This window comes from Falco peregrinus, chromosome 1, assembly GCF_023634155.1.
Source record: "Falco peregrinus isolate bFalPer1 chromosome 1, bFalPer1.pri, whole genome shotgun sequence".
NCBI classification, from domain to species: domain Eukaryota; kingdom Metazoa; phylum Chordata; class Aves; order Falconiformes; family Falconidae; genus Falco; species Falco peregrinus.
The window spans coordinates 29,243,063-29,268,739 of record NC_073721.1 but is presented as its reverse complement, the minus strand read 5'-3'; the positions used below and the strand labels follow the sequence as shown (position 1 = coordinate 29,268,739).

Sequence of the window (25,677 nt, the reverse complement as noted above, 5' to 3'; positions counted from 1 at the left end):
AGCAAAGATGTAGGTCATGCCCAAAGGGACCAAGAGCCCCAAAATGCAGGTTGAGTCCCCAGCACCGGCACTGGGCACCCCCACAGTGGGGGAGGCACTGCGGAGCCCATCTGCATCCACATCCCGCAGCAAGGGGCAGCGGTACCCAGACACCAGCAGCATGGCAGAGCTGGATAACCCCGGAGCAGCCCTGGGCAGTGTCGTGGCTTGGCCATGGCTGCCACTGGCTGCTCTCCCACATGGTGGAGCAGGACTAGGGCCAGGAGAAACAAATAAAGTGACTGAGGAGAAGATCGAGGTGTCCCAGAGAGGGGGTCTCCCATCCCGCTCTCCGACACCAAGCGCCCGGCTTTCCTCGCCACCTGGCTTGTGGAAGGGGACAGGACAGGCCAGCATCACCCTGTCCCCCCATGTCCCCAACCCCGTACCTTCAATGCCGCTGATGATTTTGAAGCAGCGGGTGGTGAACCAATAGGAGATGAGAAGGAGGATGGCAATCAGGGAGGCGTAGAGCAGGCTGTCGTTGTGCAGGGATGTCCTCTCCATGGCTCCATCCCCTGTGCCTGCTCGCGCCCCCTGCCCAGTCCTGCCACGCTATCTGGGGCAGCCCTGTCCCGGCCCGCCGGAGGAGCCGGCCACCACGGGCAGGGAGGCGGGGGGCCGCACGGGCAGGCAGGCAAGTAATTGGGAGCATTGTGTGAGAGCCAGGCTCCCAAACCAATTACCTTAATTGTGCTCAGGCAGCACATGGCAAACAGTTAAAAATAACCCTCCCGGCCCGGGGGGAGAGTGGCACCATAAGCCAGGGGAAGGAAGCAGGGGGCAGAGAACAGATGGGGCTCGCTACACATGTGGCTGCATCTCCATGCCATGGGGCCAGCAAGGCACTGCCACAGCCTGATGGCTGCTCTGAGTTCACTGATGACCCCGGGACCTTCACAGCTCAGCCCCTCGCTGCCACCCCACAGGAGGAGCTGGGAGTCCTGGAAATGGGGCCCTCCAGGGAATGGTGCTGCAGCCCAGGATTGGTGGATGCCAGGATCTCCACCGAGATGCCTGTGCCTGTCCTTGCTCCAGACACCGGGCCTTGAGGGAAGGTGTCTCTGCAGCCCTGCTGGCCCAGAGAGCTGGGTCGGGCAGAGAGGTGCTGGCATCTCATTCCCTGTGCCCCAGCACAGCACCTCCCAGGGATGCCTGGGATCAGCATCCACTTTTCTCAGCTTGGAGTCAGAGCCGACCAGCCCGGTTCCTGCTCTGCAATGCCAGGTGCACTTGGGCAGTGCCACTGTGGGTTTGGGCACACTTCCTCACACACCCCAAACCCCACGGGATTAGCTGCACCCGTGCCTGAGACACCTCCAGTCCCTGGACCACATCGCAGCCCCATCGGCCACCTTGTGGGACACGCAGCTGGGGAAGATGCTGGACCAAAGCGTTTCACCCTGACACCTTTTTCATACAAGATGTCTCATCCCCACCTCTGCATCTACTGCCAGGGGAGGTGGCCACCCAGGTGTAGGGTGAGGAGCCCAGCATCGTCCCAGCTGTGCCCATTTCAGGGCACACAACCCAGGCATTCAGGGCTCTCCTCTCCTCTCTTCTCTCTCCTGCAAGACTGGCTGCTCTGAGCATTCACAGGGGACACAGGACAGGGTGGCAAAGTGTCCCCAGCATGTACCCGTGGCTCAGTGCTGGGGAGGGCAGCAGACCCTGTAATGCTGCCCCAGGTACAGCTGTGCCAAGATGGGCAGCCCAGGTTGGCACTGAGTCCACGCTGCCTGTCCCAGCTTGGGCTGTGACAATAACAGCCCTGAAACATCCCTCACGCAGCCACCCCCGCCCCGGCTCTCTGGTGCTGGCAGCAGTGCAGCTCTGCGACCTGGCCAAAATGAACCATTCCACCAGCCACCAGCCGGGTATAAATAAAAGTGCCCAGGAGCGTGTTTTCTTGCCCAAAAAGCAGCTCCATGCCACAGGCATGTACAGGGCAACACCCACAGCCAGGTAGCTGGTACTTGTCCCCATCCTCCCAGCACTGCCAGCACCTGGGCATGGGGGACTGTCCCCTGCTGTGGGATGGGAGCAAATGGGGAGGGAGCAGGGCAGTCACCCATCACCAAGGGACCTGTCTTTTCCAGAGGGGACCATGCACCTTGACCATGGCCAGGCACTGCCCTGCCTGGGAGCCACCCCTGTGGCTACCCCTAGGGTGCTCCTAGTTTGGTGCTGCAGGATGCCAGGGCACTATCCCCCCAAAATCTGCTATAGGACCGCTGGGCAACAGCAGAGGTGATAGTCCCTGGGCTCAGCTGGGCAGCACCTGCCCAGGCCACTTGGGCACTGTCGACCCATTGCAGGGGCCAGCCTGATGGATAGGAGCCTCTCCTTTTTTTTGGTTCTCGGGGCCATCATCCATTAGGGAGAGTTAAATTTAGGTTACAGCTGATCCCTTATTACCTTGCTGCTAATCAGAGCGCGAGCAGATTATTAATAAGCACATTAAAATATTGGCGAAATGCTATTTTTGGGAGATGAAGTCACAGTTTTAATCTGGTTAATTGATTGAGTCATTTCTCTTTCCCCCCCATCGGCGACCCGTCCTTGGCTAGCTCCCCAGGGAACCCAGCCAGGAGGGCACCCCACCCCGGGGCGCGCCTGGCCAGGCACCCAGGGCCCTCTGTGGTGAGCTCCACAGGACCTCCTTCACCTATGCAGGGAGGGCAGAGGGGCTCATTGCTCTCCAAAAGGGGCCGATGGGGGAGGACAGGGGTTGGATGGGGGCAGCATCCTGGTGACTCATGTGCCACATGGACTGAAGTGGCGGCTGGGGAGGAGGGGTTGCTGCAGAGGGGAGAAGCCTGTGCAAGCCCCACATCCCACTCCCAATCCCAGGCTCTGAGCCTTAGCAGGGCACAGAGCTGCCTGGCTCTGGATTTCACCCCACTTCAGCTTGTCCCAGAGCATGGGAGTACACCAAGGAGAGGGTGAGCAGTGGTAGCTGGTGCCCAACTACCAGCCGTACCCTCTACGCCCATCACAGCCCCATACACACCCAGCAGGGTTGCATGGGCAGCACCCCTGGGGCTGCCCAGCGCCACACATGGCCAGCCCAGAGACCCAGTCCCAGTGGGACACTCGCTACAGATCCAGCCCCACAGTGCCCAGCTGCAAAGCCAAGGACAGCAGAACAAAGACCTGCAGGACATCCTTGCAGGTGATGGGGATGGGAGCACCCCAAGGTCCCCTTCCCACCCCACTCCACGACTTGCAGCTCTGACACTCACACCCGGAGCCAGACTCAGCTGACTCATCCTCTGTCCCCTCCATGCCGGGCTAGCTGGCCCATTCCTGATGGAGCCAGCTAGCGGGGATGGACCCAGCGCTGCCTGTAGGCACACACAGCCTCTGGAGCCTGGCACGCTGCTGGGCATGGGGGACTGTGCCCCGCTGTGGGGGGACCCTCCATCGCAGGGCTCAGGTCCCCACGGGTAGGGAGGTGGCATGGCAGCTGGGCACGGCCCACAGGGCAAATACTGCTCCATGTCCCAGCCCCCTGTGCTGTGCCAAGAACATCCACAGGCTGCCCCCACCATCCTCTGGCCCCAGGGATGGGTGCAGGCCGGGGAGACCCAGGGGCTCCTCTGGGTCAGCAGGGGACAGAGCCTGGGATAATTTTTTTGGGGAGGCTGGGTCCTGGTGAAGGCGGTGCAAGTCCCAGCCCCGCTCCAAGGTGTGACAGTGCCACATTGGCCCAACAAGGCCTTCCCCATGCTCCCGGCACGGCGCATCTCTCCCCAGCACCATCGTAGCCCAGAGGGGCAGCCTCAGGATCCCCATGGGGAGGGCAACCAGCCTCCAGCATGGGGGCACAGGGACAGGGACAGAAGCAGGGCACCCAGGATCCCAGAACACACAGGCACATGACAACCCCTCCAAGATGTGTCCATTTGAGTCAGAAGGTGGCTCTGGGCTCAAACCCAGGAGAGAGGGTCCTGGCCAGCTGGCTGGGCCACAGAAGGGCTGGCAGAGGGATGCAGGTCCTGGTACGGCTGTGACAGCAAACCGGGAGCACACGGCAAGCAGCTCCAGTACCAGGTGGCATCCCAGGATACGAGCACGGGTGGATGCGGGCACCAGGGTGTGTCCCTGCCCCAGCCCGTGGGCACACCCAGGGCTTCTCCAGCCGGAGGGATGGAGGGTGCAGCCCTGGCCTCAGAGGAGGCTGATGCCTGGCATGGCAGGGAAGGGTCGGAGCAGCTGCAATTTATTTGCACAGCAGTTTTTCCACATTCCACTCTACACCAGTCCCCTCCCCATTATAATGGGGACATTATTATAATAAAACATTCCTGTCACGCCAGGTCCACAGGGGACCTTCAGGGGCTCTCGTTGACTCCCATAAGCATTTCCAGCTTTGCCCCACATGGAGACCAGTGCAACTCCTGCACCTGGAGCTGAATCGCTCAGCACTGCTCAGCACCTAAACAGCATTTCATCCCCTCCCCAAATAACCCCACAGAGCCTACCAGACAGAGACCCCCTCCCACAGAACAGAGCCCCTGTGCCCTCCAGAGCAGCACCTACCTTGGGAGAGGGTCCCGGTGACAAACTGGTAGAAGAAGCGGATCACCCGGCCCAGCTGCCTCTTGCAGCGCTGCTGGCAGTGGCTCATGGCTCCCGCTCACAGCGCTGGGGAGGGACCCAGCTGTACCCCCTCCCGGCTGGCAAACAGCCCACCAGCTCCTGCGAGCAGCAGGCGATGCCCGGGGGAGGACCGAGCCTTCCTCGCCTGTAGCAAGCCTGCGGGCATCGGCGGCAGGTCCAGCCCAGTGGAGAGGGCACAGGCAGTGTCTGGTAGCGCGGCAGCCGCCAGGCCCCGCTCCCAGGAGGCAGGCAGCCAGCTGGGAAGTTTTGTGCTGGGATGCTCCTGTGCAGGCTGGCTGCAATCCAGAGGGGCCGGGGGACTAGTGGCGATGCCCCTCCCAGGGCTTAGGCTCACAAAAGCTGACCGCAGGCTCAGAGAGGGAGCGAGGTGCCCGAGCGATCCCCCTAGTGCCGTGCCAGCCCACCAGCCCCCTCCGTGCAGCAAAGTTGCAGGAAGAGGTGGGGAGTAGTGGCAGGGGGATGCTCAGGGCTGGGGAGCCCAGCAGTGCCAGCCAGCTCTTCGGGAGAGGCAGATGGATGTCTCCCTGGTTGGCAGAGCCTCGGGTTGCCCCTGGCTCCAGGTCCGCCCCTTGCCACCAGCTCGACCCGGCACTTCACGCCCCGGCTGGCCGGGAACCAGAGGCAGGTTGGTATGGCAACCCGCAGACTCCACAGGTGCCGCTGACCAATGAGGCACTGCTGCATCCCAGGGCCGCCTCTCTCCAAGAGCAGGGAAGAATGCTCCTTCCGGAGGGGAGCCGGCACCCAGAGCATCCTGCATCCTTGGGCATCAGCCCTCTGCTTCCACTACAGAGCGCTGTGAGCATCCTGCACCCCCAGGCATCAATTATCTGTTCCAGTCAGCCAGCGCTGTGTGTGTCCTGCATCCCCGGCCATCAACAATCCAGTGCTGCAAGTGTCCTGCATCCCTGTGGCAACAGCGCTCCAGCACTGCAAGCATCCTGCATCCCCGAGCATCAGCCCTCCAGCACGGTGAGCATTCTGCATCCCGGGCATCCATTCCCACCGGCTCCACACAGGGGAGGAGACAAGGATCCGTGCAAGGACGGAAGGAACAGGAGACAGACTCCCAGTCCCAGACCACCCAGGCTGAGAGCTGCTCCCTCCAAAGCTCAGCCTGGCAGTGAGTTGCTAGCTTGCACAGTATGTCAGAGCCAGAAGAGAGTCTGGCGCATGGCGGTGGTGGGATTTCCCTGCTCCAGAGCCAGCCTGAGATGCTCTGTGCCGAATTAAGACAACATCCCTTCCCCAAGTCTCATTTTCCCAGCTGCAGTTCCCTCTCTACATCGCATCCACACCCCACACCAGCAGGTTCTCTCAGTTCTGCATCCATCTAGGCTCTATTATCTCATAAGCTTCATCTCTTATTAATGGGGGAGGAAGCGAACAAAAAGGGACCTGATGGAAATTATAGCTTCTTCTCCCTCAGGGACGGGAAAGGGGGTGCAGGCATTATCCAGCCAGTAAAAGTCCGCCTGCCCAGTCCCTACCAATGCCTCAACAAGGAGCCCCAAAGGAAGGGGCAGGAGCACCCTCAGGGGTTGGTACGGGGTAGCCTCACCCCTTGGTCCCTAAAAGAAGGGCCATCCCCTCCAAACCAAGCCATCCCTGTCTGTTATGCTGGCTATGACCTGGCCCCCGACAGTGACCCACACACACCCCATGGTGGACAGTGTCCCAGGGTGGTGGGGGGACAGGCACCAGGGGATGCTGCACTGGTCACTGCAGGACTGAGCCAGGTCTGGAGACACACTACAGCAAGGCACAACACAGCACAGTGGGGACTCGCCACCCTACAATAATACACCCACAAAGCCCCGGGCCAGAGAAAGGCTGCAAGGGACATTGACCCCACAGAGGAAAGGGGCCAGCCCAGGCCAGCCAAGGCAGAGCAGGAAGCTCAGCAGACACAGAGGCACAGATGTAAGGACAGCCTGTGAATGCCGCACCCTGACCGAACCTATACCCTGTGGACCACTCATCCTCAGCCAAAAGCTCAGAAATTTGGGGACTGCCAGCAGTGCACAGTCCCCCCCTGCCACCTTCTGGGGATAGGTTAGGGGTTTAGGATCCTCATCTATAAAGATAACTCCATGCAACTCCTAGATAACTACAATATCCAGGAGCCCTGCTCCTGGCTCAGACCCACAACACAAACACACTGGGACAGTTTCTTGCAACGATCAGATCCCCTGAGCTGTGTGATACAAAGCCAAATCCTGCAAACACAGAGCTCCCCCCTGCTGGGAGAGAGGGACAGCTCCACAGCATCACCGTGGGGACCTGCCAGCACAACTCAGCCCAAGGCAGTCGCAGCATCCTAAAAGCCACTGGGATGCGGGAGAGGTGGCATAACAGCCACAGGAGGGTGCCAGAGCCCACAGGACGTGACAGCAAACAACGTTTGCAGATTCATCCCAAAACCACAATCCAGCCACTTGGAAGCCAGATCCCACTTGGCTGGGAAAGCTGCTCCATCCCAGCATGTCCCGGCAGGCAGGCAGGAGATGCATGTGTCATCCTGTGCACCCTGGTCACGATAGCCATGTGGGACAGGGGAGCTCATGTTCCCACACCCATCAGCTTGTGTAGTCCATCCCATGTCAACCTGCAGGGACATGGTGGGAGAGAAGAGCCCAGCACCAATGTCACCTACCCCACCTCCAGGCTTGGCTATTCACCAGGATCCCCAGGTGCTACAACCAGTCCAAAATTGAAGAGCGATTTACAGAGCATCACCCCTCTGGGCTGGCCCATGGCTCTCCAGAAAGGCCACTATGCACTGACACAGACCCAAAATCTCATGGGGACCACCTGGGCTGAGCCAGGAGCTGTCCTTTCCCCCTGCACCCAGCAACCTGCAGCAGGTATTTTGCAAGGATGGTGCACTGCACAGAGACATGAGCTTGCTCCCATCCCAAGGCTCCCTCCGAGCACATGCTCCCCAGGCAGGCACCAGGGACTGCACATCTTGCCCTTGCAGAAGGGCAACAAAGCCACTCGGTCACTGTCCCACCTCCTCCCTGACAAGACAAGACAAGCAGGAATCCAGCAGAAATCAAGCAAGCCGCAAAGCAGGGCTGTTGAGCCCACCCTTACACCACCTTTCCTGCTGACGATGTCACCTGGGTTGCAGGCACCACAGGTGCCACTTCAGGGTGCATGCCGCCAGCCTCCCATCTTGCTGCCCACCCTGGGGTTCTCCCAAACTTGCTTCCCCAACGAGGAGGTCAGTGGTCCCCCAGCCCCTGCCCCATCCTCAGGGGAACTCCAGTCCCCACAGTGCCTCACACAGCAAAGGACATCATATCCCAAAGGGATATTTTGAGCCAGCCTGTGCCCCCAGAGCATCTGTGTCTAAGGGGACACAGCATCGCTGGAGCTGTGCGATGGAGAGGAGGAAGAACACAGCTCCAGGCTCTGCTTCCAGCTCTGTTCCCCCCATGTGCTCTGGCAAGGGCACCTGCTGCCCCACACCTCCCAGTGCCGAGCCTGCACTGGGCCCCGCTGCCTGCTGTCGGGTGTAAAGGGCAAATTCAGGGAGACTGGAGACCAACACTGCCCACCGCTTCCCTGACCCAAATCCCTGCCGCTTGCCTGCGGGCTGTGCCGGGACACCTCCGCCTTGGACGCACAGGAGCCCCGGATGACTGGTGCAGCCCACGCGACCCACGCACGGTGTCACGGTCCCCGCGGTGCCCCGGGCGGGCCCACGGTGTGCGCGTGCCGCGGTGCCGTTGCTGCCGCCTGACGCTAAGAGGAGCCCCGGTACAGCACAGCGGCAGCGGCGGGGCCACCGGGAGGTGAGCCGGGGACATGGTTCATTCAGACGTCTGCGGCGGCTGATGGCACACGGGGGACTGGAGGGGACACGTGCGGTTGTGTCGGAGCGCGCAGCAAGCGTGGCCACCTGAGGAAGGCCATGCACGCGTGTTCAAGGACACACGGGAACCGTGACAGCCACCCGTGCACAGCCACCACGATCCGCTGGCGCTCCTTTGCATGCTGAAGGGACAGTGACAGCACCACTGTGGAGGGGGACACAACACAGCTGTCCACACCAGAGCCATTGCTTCCTTCCTTGCTCAGGTCCTCTTCTCCTGAGATGGTTTCTTGGCAGACACATCCTTCCTATGCCACCAGCATCTGGGCTGGTACCTGCCACGGGCGCGCTGGGGGCAGGGAGCACCAGGGGAATTCACACTGGTTCCTGACCATGAAATATTCATTAGCGCAGCCGCAAAGAGAATGGGGAAAAGAAAAGATAAACAGAAGCAGGGGAGCAGACACAATGCTTGCAGGTGGCTCAGCACGGCACAGACAAGCCCCCTGGGTGGCTGGAACAAGGTCTTCAGGGCTGGCACTTGTCTGTGGGTCCCCTGGTGCCCGTTCAAGCTCATCCCACTGTCACAGGTGTTGTGGGCATGTGAATCACCCTGGAAAATGCAAGCAGAAGACAGCCACCCTTGCAGACAACCACACGCTTGTGTGCACACCCAGCATGGGCAGGGACACCCTGGGACATCCCCAAGGGGCACCATGCTGGGCTGGTGCTGGGGGGGCCATTCCTGCCTGTGCCAGCCCTGGATGGTGCCTGGGCTTCAAAGTATTTCAGCCTGGGCTACACACCCCAGGGGCAGGACCAGAGCAGGGCTCCAGCCCAGGGCCACCCTGACCAGGGCACCTGGGGGCTCACTGAAGTCATCCTGGGGCTGGCAGAGGGCAGACCCCTACAACAGCATCTGCCAACATCTCCCTCAAGGAGGAAGGGCAGTCAGGGTGGGAAGGATGCAGGGCACCCTGCAGCCCTGTGCCAGGCCTCAAGCCACCACTCAGGCCCGCAGGGACTGGGCAGATGCCATGTTCTCTCTGTACCCTAAATCCAGCTGTCACCTTTTCGGGGAGATGGAGGGCATACACATCCCACCAATACCAGACCCACGGCTGCTTGGTGGGAACAGGGCAGCCCCTGGCTGGAGGGAGGGCTCAGCAAGACTCACCCCAGAGCCAGGGCACATCTAGGGATGAGGAGGGGGGCATCCTGGCAGCCAGGACTGCAGGAGCCATGAGTTCCTGGTCCCAGACACACCACACGTTGGGGAAGGTGGCTCCGTGGGAGCCAAACACCGCTGCCATCCGCAGAGAAAAGCTCCATACAGCCAGCCCTGCGTGCGGGTCCCCACTGCTGCTCCTGGCTCCTTCCAGCCCTGGGGACCCACAGCCTCCTGGACTCAGGGAAGTGCTGAAAACACAATGCCAGAGAAAATAAATAAGGCAGCTAATGAGGTAATTTGCATAGCTATTAGCAGGCAGGATTTGCAGCGGCTCAGACATGGGATGTGCTGTCAGGTGTGCAGCCCGGAGGTTCTGCTGGTGCTTGCCGAGGGAAACACAGAACAACCGTGCTGCATGGGCCCACTGCAGGTGCCCACCACCCCACTGGTGGGGGAGGCAAGGGGGACTGGAGCAAGGAGGTGGAAGGAAAGCTCAGAGCAGGACAGGCAGCCTGGGAGGCACAATGTACTTTAACCATAAGCCCGCAGTGCCTTCAGCCATAGGCTCCAGCGTTTGGCCCTGTGATGTACAAAGCCTCGGGCAGCACATGGCTCCTGCCTTGCTGAGGTGCAGAAAGCATCCATGAACAGGTACTCTTGTGAAGGCCAAGAGAGAGCTGCTGGCAGCCCAGGCTGCCTCACAGAGCAGCCCTGCCGTGGCACAGCCATCAGGCTCCACGTGCCTCCTCATCATCCAAAGCCAGCTACAACTCCCTGCATCCCTTACCTCCTCTTGCTCCCTTGTGAACCTGGCCCAAAACACACCCCAGGACAAGCACAAATCCTTTCCTACCTCACCCTGGCTGCCAGCAAACCCATCTTGCTCTGACTCCCAGCAGAAGGTACAATTTTGAGGTGTATGAAGACCAACAGCAGCACCAGCTCTGCATTATGGCTGGGTCAGGAATCGCCACACCATGCCAGGCAGGAGGGCACTGGCCATCCCAGTACCTCCAGGGATGCAGGGGCAACACACCTGCAACCTGTGACACTGCTGGATCCCCAACCTGCTCTGCCAGGATAAAAGCTCCATAAATAGGCCATGTGATGGAGAGAGGTGGCGTGCAGGGCCACCCTCCCCTGAGCTGCCAGGGCACGTCTGGCTTTGATCACAAACCTGCGACGACAGCTCGGCTCATTCTCAGCCGATGGATCTTGTTAAAAAATGCATGTGATGTGATCCGTCTGCTCGGGAAGGCACTGCCAGGGAAGGAGCCCAGCCCAACACTGTGCATCGGTCCCGCAGTGCCGACCTGCCAGCAGCCAGCACGCAGTGGGCAATGAGGCAGCAGCCTGGCTCTGGTGGCACTGGCCTGGGGATGAGGACATGCCCCAGCCAGCAGACTGAGCCCAGCACCAGGCTCCGAAGGACCCCTGCAATGCAGGGAAAGGATGGGGGCACCCCCATCATCTGATGGCCGAAACAAGCAGAAAGACCCTGCTTGTTGGTGGTTGGTTGGACAGTCAGACATACGCTTCACCAGCAATTTGGGTGGTGGGTGGTGGGCAACGACTGGGGCCAGAGCCCCCCAAGGATCATCCTGGTACATCCATCACTGCCTGTGATGGCCCCCAGCTCTCCAGGTTATGCTGAGGCACTAACTCCTCCCAAGTTGTATTTTTTTAAGTCAGTTCTGCTAAATATTTCAGGGATTTACACAGAAAAGCTCTCTGTGCTCAGCAGCAAGACACCCCCGCCTGCCAGGGCATGAATAATTCATCGCCCCCACGAGTAGGGTAGCAATGGTGGGGAGGAGGGGACACGTCAGGAGGGACAGGCTCCCATCCAGGCTCCTGGGGTGCACCCCAAGACCCTCCATACCCTGTAAAGGAAGGGCAAAACCCAGCATCAACTTCTGCAGGGAAACTGAGGCACAGGGAAGGGAAAAGAGCCAGGCCCTGAGCCTGGCCCTGGTCATAGGACTGTCCACATTGAGACTGCAGCAGTAATTAAGGACACCACAGTCTGCCTGGAGCATCTGGGCCATTTCTGAGCTTTTTTGGTCTGCAAAGCACAGCAATGTTGGGGGCACCCAGGATATACTGGGCAGGAGAGCAGCACAGCCACCAGGACCTAAAAGAGCACAGCTTTTGGAAGCGGGGATGTTGCCAGCTGGGGGTGCACAGCTCATGCTGGGCACAACACAGCCACAGCATCTCCTTATCCTTATAGAACCAGCATCTTTTTGCCCCTCAGATGCCCACCCTGTTCCACGCCCATGGCACCCCACAGGGATCAGCAAGGGTTCAATTCCCCGCACAGCATCCTGCATCCACAGGCCTGTCCCAGGTCCCACTCCAAGCCTCACCAGGGTCTCCTGAACTGCAAGGCTGGGAAAAATCTCAGCCTGGCCACAAGTGATGGCAGCTCCGCTCCCAGATCTGCTCCAGGGGACGGCATGGCCCTCGGCATCCCTCCAGCCTAGCCACACTCACTGCCCCACACCAAGCCACAGTGATGGTGACAAATTAACAAGCCCCGTGCAATCATGCACAGGTTGGCCTCTGATAAATGGGAGACTGCACTAGGCTAATTTCCTTGCAATCAGTGCTCCCTCGGCCGCCAACAGCTCCGGCTCAGCATGGTGACAGGAGGAAGCGCAGTGGGGATGGGTTGGGATGTGACTGCAGCTCCCATGTGTACAGCCAGCACTGGGCTGCCTGTGGGTCAGGCAGTGGGGCACACTCAGTCACCCAGCCAGAGAGGGAGAAGGCACCCAAGGGATCCTGGGGAGGGGAAACATACTTCAAACAGCAGGTATCTCCCCCAAGATGGACTTGGCTTGAAGACCAAGTGTTTGCTGCTATTAATAACGCCAGTGCTGCAACAAGGCACCTGCCCCACGTTCCCTGGCTCAGAGCCTTCCTGCACAGGGAGACGCAGCAACAAGGCAGGGAAGGAGAGGAAAGCGATGCTGGAGATGGGGCTGAGGTCCTGACCCACAGCTCCTTGCCTGTCCCCAGGCACACAGCACCAGCACTAGCCTGAAACCCCTGGATGTCTGACAACCTGGCTGTGGGGGAATCCGGGGGGCTTAGGGCAGGGGAGATGTACAAGATTAGTACTGCCCCTCCAACAGCCCACAGCCCACCTGCACCTTTCTCCAGCCTCAACCCAAGACTGCGCAGCCCATGGCCGGGCTGATGGCTCCCCATGCCAGCACTGACCCTCTCCCCACCTGTATCCTGAGCAATGGCTCAGCCCTCCAGCTCCCTGTCCTGCAATCCTGACCCCACGGGGCAGCAGGGCCGCCCACCTGGCATCTCCAGGGCACCCGCTCAGCCCACTGCCAGCCCAGGGGGCCCCCAGAGACTGCTTTTTTAAACTGACATTTTGGGGACAGAAATGCTATTTTTGGTTGTTTCAGAGGCAGTGTTTCCATTGCAGTTTGTCTGCCTCCACCAGAGGGAGGGATGCTCTCCCTGGGGGTGCCGTGGCAGGCGGCTTTGGGTTGGGCTGCAGAGCTCAGCACCAGCTCTGCACTGCTGGGTCATCCTCAGCCCCCCACTGCCCTACCCTGGAGCCAACGGGCCCAGGAGCAGGTAGGAGAAGACATCCCTGGCTTCCCGCTTGGGCACAAGGGTCAGGAGCATCTCACCCAGCAGAAGGGCTGGCAGGAGGCACAGAGGAGAGCCTGGGGCCCATGCTCCCACCTGGGACCTTCCCAGCATCAGCAAGATATCTTTTCCACACTTCATCTTTGTGAGACACTCCCAAAAAAGACCACACAGAGCTGAACAGCTCCCCCTCCCCTGGAGCCCCCAAGTAGTCTTGAGAGGAATAAATGTGCCCAGCAATTACTCGGGGGGAGAGTACAGCCTCCCAGTGCAAGACCTGCTGAGAGGCTCAGAAATAAATATGTTAATAATCAAATATCCATCCTGCGCCTTAGCTCACGGGAGGACTTTCAAGTCTAATTAGCAGCAGATTTGTACCATCGCTGCCTGGGCTCGAGGGACAATTTGCCGTGGTTCCCATGAAGGAAGAGGTTCCACTATAATTAGCCAGCAGCATCCCGTCTGCAAAGATTACCTCCAAATCCCCCCCACGCTCCAAGCTGGGGGGCAGGCGAGACCCAGGTAAGCTGAGATGAGAGATGCCCCCATTCTTTGATCTGTGCAAAGCCAGTCTTGAGCTGCAAATCCAGGGTAGGCAGGAGGACAGGCAGCACACCAGGAGAAGAGGCACCCTGAGTCTGCAGGGCACCCCACGTTCCCCTGCCTGCACACAACCCCTGCGCAGGCAGGAAGCTCGTCTCCCCACAGCGTCCTGCCACAAAACCCCAGCGTGTCCCCCAAACCTCTCCAGCCTCAGACTGATCATTTCCAAGCCACAGCTCTCGGAGGCCAGTCCCCAAACAGGGGACGTTATCCAGGCCACCCCAGCCTCACCTGTTGCACAACTCATCACCCATGCAAAGAGCTGCCCTTACCCTCCACAGGACCAACACCAAGCGCAGCTTCTGATGCCTCTTGCACAATCCACGGCGGGTGCTCGGTGCACAGGGACTTGGTGCTGCGAGGGAGGAGATCGCATCTGCAAAGAGACCCTGTTCCTCGCTGCAGGCAAACGCAAACCTCAGGGCTTGGCAACAGTTTGGGGATGTTCATTAGTCTCCACCTGGGCCTGGCCACCCTGCCGCAGCTTGGTGCAGTGCTTTGTCTCAGGCAGATGGAAATCCCATCAGTTTAGACCTTTCCCCAATCCATCACAGCAGGACAGGCAGTGCCCAGGGGAGCACTTCTGCTGCCCCTGCCCACATAATTTTAATCAGGGCCACGTTCTGCTCCTGAGGATGTCGTAACAGACGCCGTTCGCAGTGTTACAGCGCCTTGTGGGGTGGCTGGGATGGGGAGAAAGTGGCATCCAAAGGAGCAAGACATGGGGGCAGCACCAGGAGGTGCCCCACTGCTGGTGCCCAAACTGGGACCAGACTCCTGGGGAAGGTGCAAAGGCGGAGAGACAGTGAAGGGGTGAGGGAAGGGATGGAGGGAGAGCAGAGGGAGCCATGTCCATGCTGAGGATGAATGGCACAACTGAGGATGCTCTGCTGAGCTGGGAGTGGGACCCAAGTGTCTGGCCCTGTGAGGGCAGCGCCTGGCAGATACCCAGCAGGAGCTCACTGACCCAGCAGCAGCTGCCAGGGACACTCATTAGCACCAACTAATTGTGGGCAGAGGCGGCTGGCCTGGCAGCGGGCACCCTGCCCACACGTCCCTCCCAGCCTGGCTGTGGGCACAGCTCTGAGCTGAGGGGGGAATTATAGACAGGGCAACGGTGGTCATGTCCAGGGCACCTCCTCCAGAACGGCCTGGAAATGTCTGTGCCAGAGATGCTGTGGCCATGAACAATAAAATCAGTACTCCATCCCTCCTGCATTCAATTGTGTGCCTGAGCCAGGGCACAGCCATCCCCACCCAGCTCCTCCGCCAGCCCTGAGAGACCTCCCCAATGCCACCGGGCTGTTCATGCTGGCAAAAAAGGGGTTACCAGCCCCTCACTTCCCTACAGTTATTTAATTAAGCAGTGATAAAAGGAAAGATATATTATCTGGAGAGTGACAGCAGGCTGTAATTACAGCTAGGTGGGCTGAGAAAACAAACAGCACCAAGGGAGGCGCAGGGTGGTGTGGGGCTGGGGAGCTGGGGAGCCCTTGGGACCCGTGTCCCTGCCCCAGTGCTGTGGCCAGGGCAGATGCAGGACCCTCGGGTCTGTGGGCAATGGGGAGGGGGAAAGTCTCCTTCAACCTGATGGATGGCATCCCAGAAGTGCCTCCCCTCTCCAGCTCACACTGGACTGGGGTAGTCCCAGTCCCGGCCCCTTCCCAGGGATGCTGGGTTTCGACCAGCCCCAGGGAGCATCAGGTTTTCACTGAGTCACTTTGAAATATTAAACACCATCTCCTTCCTCCCCGAGCTGCTTTGGGGCAGCCCTCTGCACCGAGAGGACTCGCTGCCTGGCTGGGGTGAGAGGACAAAGTCCCCATTGGGACATGGCACCCCAGAGGGACCCTGCTTGCCCCTCACAGAGCCAGGCATGATGCCTATCCACTGGGTTCCTTCAGGCTTGGCTTTGAATCTTCTGCCCTGTTTCCCACTCCCACTAACAGTAAGGGGCAGGGGTGAGACATGGGGCGCAGCCACTGCAAGCAGGTAGCCCATGGCCCCCTCCCTGTCCAGCCACCCAGCAGCAGTGCTCTCCCTGGGGATGGGGAGAGCTTCACCCCCACGTCCCCTTCCAGGGGCTGGTTGGAGCTACTGGGCACCACCACAGTTGTGTCTGGGCAACAGCAGGGTGGCTCAGTCCCAGGGGGTGCACAGCCACCTCCTCCCTGCTGTCCATCCTGTGCTGTCAGATGCTGCTGTCCCCTGCGCAGCCCCAGCCATGTCCCTTCCCTTCACTAAATCCTCCTGCCCTCAGCGCAATCCTCTTAGGTTCCCCCTCTTCCACTGCAGCATCTTTAAATTAATGCCTGGCTGAGCATGGGGTAGAAGGAAATTAACCCTGGGCAGAGGTTAAAGCCTCCACAATGCCTTTTAACACCTAAAGCTCTCTTACCTGCCCTTCTGCCCCCTTGCCACGCAGGGGAGAGACCAGATTTGCCACAGTCACAGCGAGCATCACTTGAGCAAGGGCTCCCAGCAGCTTGCGCACCATCCTGAGCTGGGGTGGGTGAGGGCAGTGAGTCCCCCAAGCCCAGCCAGCTCCCTGCTTGGGAGGCTGTGAGGTCCCCAAGGAGGGACCCCCGGTCATACTTGGGTTTGCACCCCATGCACGGATTTGCTATTGCCAGCAGCAACACCCAGGTGAGAACCTGCTGCGAGCAGAGCTACCCTCTGGGGCTGCGGGGCCCTGAGCAATGCAGGGTCCCGTACAGCCTGCATGCCCTGCCCAGCACCTCAGGGTCCCCAGCTCTGAAGCAAGAAGCTGGGAGGGATTTGGCTGCTGATGGGAAGCACTTGTGACCCCACAGCTTGGGGAGCTCAGAGGAGCTGCAGCAGCACATGGCAGGTACGAGGCAGGGATGTGGCAGGGATGCAGGGTGCCGCAACACCCCCCCTGATCAATGCAGGGGACACTTCTTGCTCATGTCACTGCGGAGCAGCTGGGACGAGCCCCTTTTGGATGAGCAGACACCAAGGCCATGACAGACAGGTCCATCCCACCCAGCTGGGGCCCAGGTGGGACTTGATGGGTTTTGGGAAAATGCCTCAAGGAGCCGACACCATCACTGCCTGCATGGTGCGGCCACAGGACCACAACCCCAGCAAGACCTGGGATGCTCCCAGGCAGCGATCCCATCAAGCTGCCCTTTCCTGGGGCAGCGGTGGCCAGGGCAGCAGGGAGCCAGGGCCAGGCATCACCCACCAGAGCAGCACTGCCGCTGATCCTCTCCGTTATACAACAAATTATTCCACTTGCATTAATGACTTTGCGGCAAAGGGGGAAATGACATGAATGATCCCTGGTGCCTGGGAGTGACTCACTTCGCACGGTGGAGGGGAGGTGAGCAGGGAGGACGGGCAGGGGGGAAATTTGTTTGGGTCAGCACAAGCAGCACAGGGCAGGGACTGGGCTTGGAAGATGCAACTTCTGGAAGGAGAGTCAGGGGGAAAGAAGGAGGTCCTTAAGGGCAGATCCCACCACTCAGGAGAGGGATGAGATGTCCCCAAAGGATGTCATGATCAATTGTAACCACAGCATATTGCAGCATCCCTCACTGCACTACCTGAGTCCCCCACCCATTTGCCAGCCTGTGCTGCGACCCCAAAACCTGGCACTAGCACCTGTCCCTCCCCACTCTGGGGTCAGACAGGAGCTGAGACCCCACGTAGGTGCAGCCAGGGCTGGGGGTGCTGTGCCCTACCACTGGACTCCCCTGCAACTGCAGCGTGCCTCTAGGAGCACAGCAGGGTGGGTAGCTGCCACCACGGCCCTTGGGACAGGAGTGGGTACCCGTCACATGGGCTGAGCACAGAACCCAGTGTCTCAGCTTCTTTCTTCTCCCTCACCTCCGGGAGGCTTCACTAAATCACATCATTAAAAATTCATCCGTATTTCCTCCTGGAGTAAATCAAGAGCTGTCAAGGACTGGCCAGCCCAGCCAGCCACCTCCTGGGGACACCAGAGACACATGGAGGCACACCAGGGACTTCAACAACACACTGCCAAGTAGCCTCTGGGGGACCCTTGCAGTGACAGAGGGCCAGCTGGATTATTGCCTTTAAACCCATTCAGGGGCTTTCTGTAAGCGATGCAATTTTAAAAAATTCAATCTAGGAAGAAGTGATTAACCAAACAGGCCAGGAGCAGTGGCTCGCCTATTTAATCTCATTAGTGATCGGGACAGCTCTCATCTCACCCCGCCTTGGCTGGATGGGCCACAGCCATCAGGTGAGAGCAGCTGGACACCCCTTCCCTGCTCCCGCTGGGTCTGAGGATGACCCATGGGTGCGCAAGTTTGCTGGTCCCTCCCTGCATCCCACGGGGCTGCACCTTTCTCAGCCAGACCCCACACCACTCCCTCCTGTCCAGGATGAAGCCACCACTTTGTCCCATATACAGCCCAGGGCTCTTTAAGCGGAACATGGATCAGGCTCATCTGCATGGGGCATGGCCTCCAAAACACTCACTGTGGATGGAGCTGGAGCACGAATCAGATGGACACTGCAGCAGCAGCTGTGCTCAGAACTGGGGCACCTGCTTGTATGTCCCCCAGATCTGTGTCCCCAGGTTCCCCATGTCCCCAGGTGCAATGTATGGGAGCAGCATGGATGAGACAGTGACCATCTTGCCACAACCCAGAGCCCCCAGCAGCGATGCTAACACCATCCCGGGCTTGGGAGGGGTGCCAGCTGCCTGAACAGGGGGGGTCTCTAACCCAAGGAGTTCAAAAGCAGGGTGACCCCTGCCAAAACAAGGCTGGAGTCACCTAGAGCCAGACAGCTGAGCCCTGGGGACTGCCATCAGGCACAGGCAGGAGAGGCACGATGCCACAAGAGCAGGGCACACCCATGAACATGTAAGGCACCCCTGGCCACCAGTGTCCGTCAGTGACTCACCCTGTCTGGACCAGAGAGGAAACATTCAAGATGACCCAAATTCAGAGGCAGCAAGGTGACAGCCCTGCTCGCCCCCATCCCCATCAACTCCTGTTGAACGTGGCACCCATCCTGCACCCAGGACCTCTCCCACTGGGCTCTGTTTCCTGAATAACTCACACCAGTGCCAGGGGGCTGCACCACCCATTTTCCTTTGAAGCGGAACACAAATTTACTTAAAAGCCAGAAGCAGCCAGAGCCACAGCAGCTCGGGTATGGGAGGACCCCAGTGAGAGCCCCCCATCCAGCACAGCCCTGATGCCACACAGCCTTTGCGAAGCCACTGGTATGACCAAGAGCAGGACCACTCCACCCCCTGCATCCTGTCCCATGCACTGTCCTGCCACTCACCCCCACAGTATGGCACCCACCCGGCCCCGGCTGCTGGTAGAGCATCCTGGCACAGACAGTGGGTTGAACAGGACCCCTGCGCCCACCCGCAGCCCCTGCCCCATGGACAGGGGCTCTTCTCCCGCTTTGCTCCCAGAGAAGTCGCTTATACCAGTCCCTGCAGTTCACTTGCCTGGCAATAACCACCCCTGGCACTCCACAACCCCTTAAGGGAGGAGTCTGATACCCCACCACAAGCCAGAGCCCCTCACTGTGGCATCAGGGAGGCAGCCCACCTGTCTCAGCCCCCTCGGCGGGTCGCAGCAGGGAGATTCATTTCACTAGAAGTTCATTCATCCGCAGCACGATTAAAGCCCAGGGCTGGGATCTATCCCGGTGGCAGGAGAGCGATTTGCCGGCAGATGGATTTATCATCTCCCAAGCACAGCAATTTGGCTTAAACAAAACCAAACCACTTCTCCTAATGAAAACACCACTAATGAGCAGAGCCAGTGAAAGAGGGGGAGGGCAGCTCTGCTAATGGGGTCTCTCCTGTCCTTTGGGGCTGGCGCAACCCCCTGATGCCCTGGCTGCAAGGAAAGGGCATGAGGCTCAGCTCCACACGGGATGTATGGACCTCCTGTCCCAGCTCCCAAAGCTCTGGGGGCAACTGGTCCCAGCACAGCACACAGCAGGAAAGCAGCACCACCACGTCCAGACACCTTAACCAGCTGCATCACAGCCAGTCGCAGGGAAAAACTCTCCATGCCCGGACGCAGAGATGGCAAAAGAGCAAAGCCCTCCCTGCCGCGCATCACCAGCCGTGTGCAGCAGGAGCCGTGCACCTTGGCTGAAGTTGCGACAGCCATGAATTATGCATCGGCATCTGCAGAAATCAGCTGTTAACCGCCCGACCAAACCCACAAACTTCCTGTCAATTAATCCTGGGCCACCAATTCCCTGTGGGCTCCGACCTGCCTCTGCCTGAGGGGATGCAGCAGTGGCTGCCAAAACCTCACCTCCAGCCTCTCCACCTGCAAAATCCAACCTGCCCAGGGGCAGTGGTACCCAGCAGCACCAGCTGCTGATGGGGTCTTGCCCCATGTGCGGCTCTGCCCTGGCATAGGCTTGGAGCAGCACCCCCTCCAGCAGGGACCCCCAGAATCTCAGCTTCTGGTCAGGAGAGGCCACAACACCCGGTGAGAGGGGATTTCGTCGGCATCGCAGGGCTGCAGACAAGCCAGGACAGCAAAGAAGGAAGAGGCAGAGGGGTACAGATGCCAGAGGGAGGGAAACAGCAGACAGAGACGAGGCAGTCAGGCGACACTCCCATCACCCTGGGAAGGTGCAGCATCTGTCAAGGGCAGGGCACTTTGGCATAGAGAGGACCCCACGGGAGCCCCCCAGCCCCAGCACATGAGTAGCAGCCCTTTCCCTACCGTACCCCGCCCTGACCAGGGGCCTCCTGGGGACCTTGGGGACGTGGCTTGAGGGTCAGCCCGGCTTCCAGCCCAGCCTCACCGCCGGACTGCAGGCACTGGGAGCAGAAGCAGCAAGTGGAGGAGGGTCGTGTGGGGCAGCAGCAGCAGCATGGAGGAGGTAGGCTAGCGGGGGAGCAGGGGGACAGGCAGCATGCTTGGTTCCCACGGGCCTGGACTCCCCCGGGGAAGGACATCAGTGTGTGTCACCCCTCCTGGGGGCTGCTTGTAGGAGGAGGGGACAACCCATGCATGCTGCTGGCCACAGGGGTGCAGGCAGCTGGCCCTGCCAGACCGCCATGGGCAGGGCCGTGCACCCAGGGGCGTTCCTGTGCTGCTCGAGGAAGCTTTTTTCTGGGCATGGGTGAGGTCCTGCCACGGTCTTGGGCACAGTCCCCACCACAGTCCCCCTCCCGCAGATCCCCCCCCAGCACGCAGCCACAGGCACAACACACAACCTGCCACCAACGCTTGCAGCTGGGCCCCCCACAGGCCCCTGCGTGCCTCCCACCCCTGCTCCCACCCCACCAGCCCCATCACTCCATCCTCCAGCTGCAGACCCCAGTGCTTCCTCCTGCACACACTGATATTTGGGACAGGCCAGCACTGACACCCCCTCCACACCCTGGGAAGTAAATTATCCCCCTTGCAGGTGGAAGTCCTACACTATGGCAAGCTCGTGGAGATTTTCCTCCTGTCCAGCTGATCGCAGGCTGTGAGCAACCACGATGGAGCCGCTGTGTTTACTGGCAGCAGAACAAGCCCTTGGCGCAGCCCTAGATCTGCCCATCACCTGGGACTTGCCTGCAGCAGATGCATCGCTGGGGCATGGCTCTTTGGCTTTACCCCATGGCAGGGACTGGTCCCCAGCTCCCACTGTCCTCCTGGCAACCCCACTGAGCCACCCTCCCTTTCACATGTCTGTGTGGGACAGCTCAGCTCCATCTCTCAGTTTCTTACTGTCACCAGGAGAGATGCCTCTGAAACACTCTGAGCTCAGCCAGATGCTGTGCTGCCACTAAGCTGGTACCTACAGGTTTCATCTCACTGGGTGGGCTGCTAAAAGTGCTGACTTAGGGAGTCCCCATCCATCAGCCATGCGCGCCTCAGGAGGCAGGAAGATCCCAAAGCTCTGCAGATGGTCTGTGTAGCAATTGCTCACCCACTGCAAACACTGTGGCTGCCTTTGGGGTGCAGCAAAGTGGTTGCTCGAGACCCCACAACACGAGAACAGGAGGCAGAAAGCAGGAGTGAAAAAGCAGGGCTTTAAAGCAAGCCTCCTAACCCCTTTTAGGGAACCAACAGCCCTGGAGGTAAATCCCTTATCCTTCTAAAACGCAGCTAGGGGGTTTGACCCATGCCAAACAGCCCAGATCCAGACCCCGTGCTGGCACATGCCACCCCACTCACAGGATGCAGTATGGCTGGGATGGGCTTGTCCCACGGGGTGAGATGGGGCCCCAGGCCACCCACCTCTGCTCCCCAGCTGGGGCTGGGGCGGCCCCACTGCCCACACACCCCTGGGAGCAGCGGGCAGGAGGGAAAGCCAACTCCGAGCCCCCCTCGCCTCTCGCACTACCGGGGTTCTGGCTGGGGACGTGGTACCTGCGCTCCTCGGGGCAAAGCGGCACCGGGCTCCCATTTCTTCCACATGGAGGGCCATGTCCAGAGCAGTCCCGAAACACTGGCTCTGGGCTCTGCTTGTACACTAATTGCTCATGTCATTAGAGGGCTGGAAGAATAATGAAATTTATGGATGGCTTTTATTTCTCGCTAGCGTCATCTAAATACCCCAGAAATGGACCGATTTAATCTCCTAGTGGCGTAACCTAAACATTTCTCTCCTTAACACCCAGGTGCGCAGCCAGCCCCAGGCTCAGAGGTGGGCACGGCAGTGCCTGCTCTTGTCCCACTCCACTGCAGCAGGGCCAGGTGCCGGCAGGGTCCATCCTGGCTTGCCCCAGCACAGCCGGACCACGTTCCCCAGCCTGCGGAGCCGGTGCCTGCTCTCCCCACCGCACACACAGGGGCAGCTTTCTTTTCATTCACGCGCCCACACAGCTCACAGGTGGTCTGGCCAGGGGCTGGGGGTGCCAAGCTGTGGGGAGGGGGGGCTATCGCACACCCCCATTTTCAACAGCTCTTTAAATTTCAAAATCAGCGCGCCACCAGGGAAGGTGTGTGGGGTTTCTACCCTGCACATGACTGGGTGTCCTGCTTGCCCTTAGCATCTCTCCTTCTTTTGGAAGGGGGTATTGCCCTTCTCTGGGCATGCATGAATGGGATCTCAACACCCCCACCCATTTTGGGGGAGTGGTGGGGAGGCAGCGGGACTGACGGCTGTCTCCGTGCACACCAGCAGTCACTGGAGCTGCCATGGGGCTGTCGTATCGCCTGATGTCAAATCATCTCTCTCAGTTAACAGTGAGCATGGCAGGTGTCCCCCAGACCCTGATAGATCCTGATGGATGGGGGTCCCCAAGGCTGCAGGAACACCCCAAACTGCTCATGTTTGTTCACAAGCAGGGCTGAGCACCAAACAGTGGGTGCTGGCAGGGACCCTCCCAACTGCAGGGAGAGACTAAACCCATGCTGGCACTGCCAGCTCCATCCTGGGGCTTTGCTATGGTCCCACAGGCATCCCAGATCCTCACTGCATCCTCAGGGGACCAGGAGAGCCCAGGCCAGGTTAGCAGGCAGGGGCTTGAGCTATTAAACCCTCCCTGCAGCTAAGGCTGCATCCCCTCTCCTCCTGCCTGCATCACTTCCACACTCTTTCTGGGAGAAAAACAACTTTCCCTCCACAGGGAGAGACGGCTTCAGCGTATTCAGCCAATATGGGGGAAATTGGTGCCACCGGCACCAGCTGCCTCTGCTCCCTGGCGCTGCCACCAGCTCTGCCCTGGCAGGTCACTGACCTGACAGTGATGGCAGATGAGTTACGTGCCCTCCTGGGGCCTCTGTTTCCCACACTGGGAAATGGGGCAGATATTTCCAGCCTTACTCCCCAGGGGCTTCCCAGCAGGCCCATCCCTGCGGGCAGGGGCTGGCACAGCTGCACAGCTCCCCTCTGCCCAGGTTCCTGCTGCACACGTGGCTCGCAGGTAAGCCCAGGCATAAAAGGTCTCAGCCTCTGAGAGACTGGAATTTATTTTTAACTTCAGTTTGATTTAAATCCATATGGACATTTTAAAGTTACCGGAGAAACCAAAAGTTTTGTGTGGGTTCCAAGTTCCTACACAGCTCAAAAATATCTTTGCTGCAGCACGTTTGGCCAGGCAACAAGCCGCGTCTCCCATGCGTGGGGCTGCTGGGGAAAGCAGAGCAGGGGTCCTGCCCTGCTACCACCACCTCCTCACAACTCCAGAGCCAAGCCTGAAATCTGCTCCAGGCTGTGGCAGGAAAAGCACCACCGGGACTCAGGGGAGCCGCCTGTGCACGCACCCCAGCGCCTGCGGCACGAGGGCACCCAACCCCACCGGCTATGGACAGGTTCGGCTCCGTCATGGGTCCCGGGAGGCAGGCGGGAATTGCTGCCCCATTTCACAGCTGATGCGACACACAGAGGCTCTGAAAGGGGACAGGATTTGGCCTGATCTGTGGAAAGCACGTGGGGAAGGAGGGGTGTCGCCAGCTCCGGCCCAGCTGCTTTGCTATCGGGCAGTGGGGGATGAGGTGTGATGGATGGATGGACAGACGTGGTGGGATGTGGGATGCCAGGCAGTCCCCCGCTGGGGCAAAAGATGGAGGGGATGCAACAGGGTCAAGATGGGTCATTTTTGGCCACCCTGTCTCCACAGCCACCCCATCCCAGGAGCAAAGCATCTCCGGAGATGCTCTAGGGGACACCAGGTGACTAGTGGAGAAGACACCAGGCTCTGTGATGCCGCTGGGGTTTGCCGAGTGGCGTGAGCCTCTCCGTTCCCCAGGGAACCTGCTGCCACAGAGCTGCCATGCCACCCCAGGGTGCAGTGGGGGGTCCAAGACATGGCAGAGAGAGTCCAGCGCCAAATCCTGGTGTCCCGAGGGGCCTGGGAGCAGCAGTGAGGGAGGGTGCGCTTGGGGGCCGCCAAAAGCCATTCAAGCATCCTAACCCCTGGCAGGTCCCGTTCCCTGCAAACCTGCCCCAGGGCAACCTCCGCCTGACTGGGACCAACCCCAACCGCCCAGCGGAGCACTCCCCCCCCCGGGCCCGGGCCTGTCCCCCTGCTCCAGCGCCGGGGTCGCGGCCCCCCCTCCCCGGGCAAGGCGTGCGGCGAAGCGGGACGGGCAGGGGGCAGGGGGCCGGGGCTCAGCCGGGGCTGGAAGCGGGCGGGCCGGGGTGCCCGGGGTGCCCGGGGCTGGGTCGGGGTGCCCGGGGCCGCCCCCGCGCCCTGGTCCCGAGCGGCTGCTGCACCTTCCCCGGCGGGCGGCACTCACCCGTGAGCTGGTCGTAGGAGCCGTCCAGGTCGCGGGAGTCGGACAGGCTCTCCTTCCTGCCCTTGCTCCGCATCTTCCCGCCCCGCCGAGCGGCGGGGGGGACCGCGACGGGGCGCACGGGCTCCGCCGCCGGGCAGGGGGGGCCCCGCGCCCGCCGCCTCCCCCCGCCCCGCCGCCCGCGGCGCCCACCGCGGCAGCAGGAAGGGGCCGGCGGTGCCGGGAGCTCGGCTCGGCTCGGCACGGCTCGGCACGGCAGCAGGAGCGCGCAGCCGCCCCGTTCCCCGCCGCCGCCGCCGCCGGGGCTGGGCACGGCCGCCCCCTCCCTTCCGTCCTTCCCCGCCTCCTCCCGGGAGCCGCCGGCCCGGCCCCGCCGCCCTGCGCCGCGCCGCCGCGGGGAAACTGAGGCACGGCGGGGCAGGGGGCTCCGGGGAAGGGGCAGGGAGGGAGCTGGCTCGGGCTGCCCCGGGTGGGGTCTCCGGCGGTTTGGGAGAGCCCCGGGGGTCGAGGACCGCGCGGGGACGGCGGAGGGGACGGGGATGGAGCAGGCACGGGGCGGGGGGAGCGCAGCCTCCGCCCTGCTGCAGGGGAGCGAAGGTCTCCCAAGCCCTGCACGACGGAGCCTACGCCGG

The 25,677-nt window shown here is 60.6% G+C and overlaps 1 protein-coding gene across 2 annotated transcripts in view; it reads right to left on the bottom strand.

The window, feature by feature from the left end:
• Positions 1 to 25,600, bottom strand: part of KCNIP2 (potassium voltage-gated channel interacting protein 2) — a 45,985-nt gene extending 20,385 nt beyond the window's left edge. Inside the window, exon 1 of one of the 2 annotated variants that reach the window (XM_055790341.1) lies at positions 25,049 to 25,600. In XM_055790341.1, coding sequence (XP_055646316.1) covers positions 25,049 to 25,121 — 73 coding nt within the window. In that variant the 5' untranslated portion in view covers positions 25,122 to 25,600. The remainder of the gene's footprint in view (positions 1 to 25,048) is intronic. The other variant, XM_055790329.1, reaches the window with a different exon arrangement.
• Between the last annotated feature and the right edge of the window lie 77 nt (positions 25,601 to 25,677).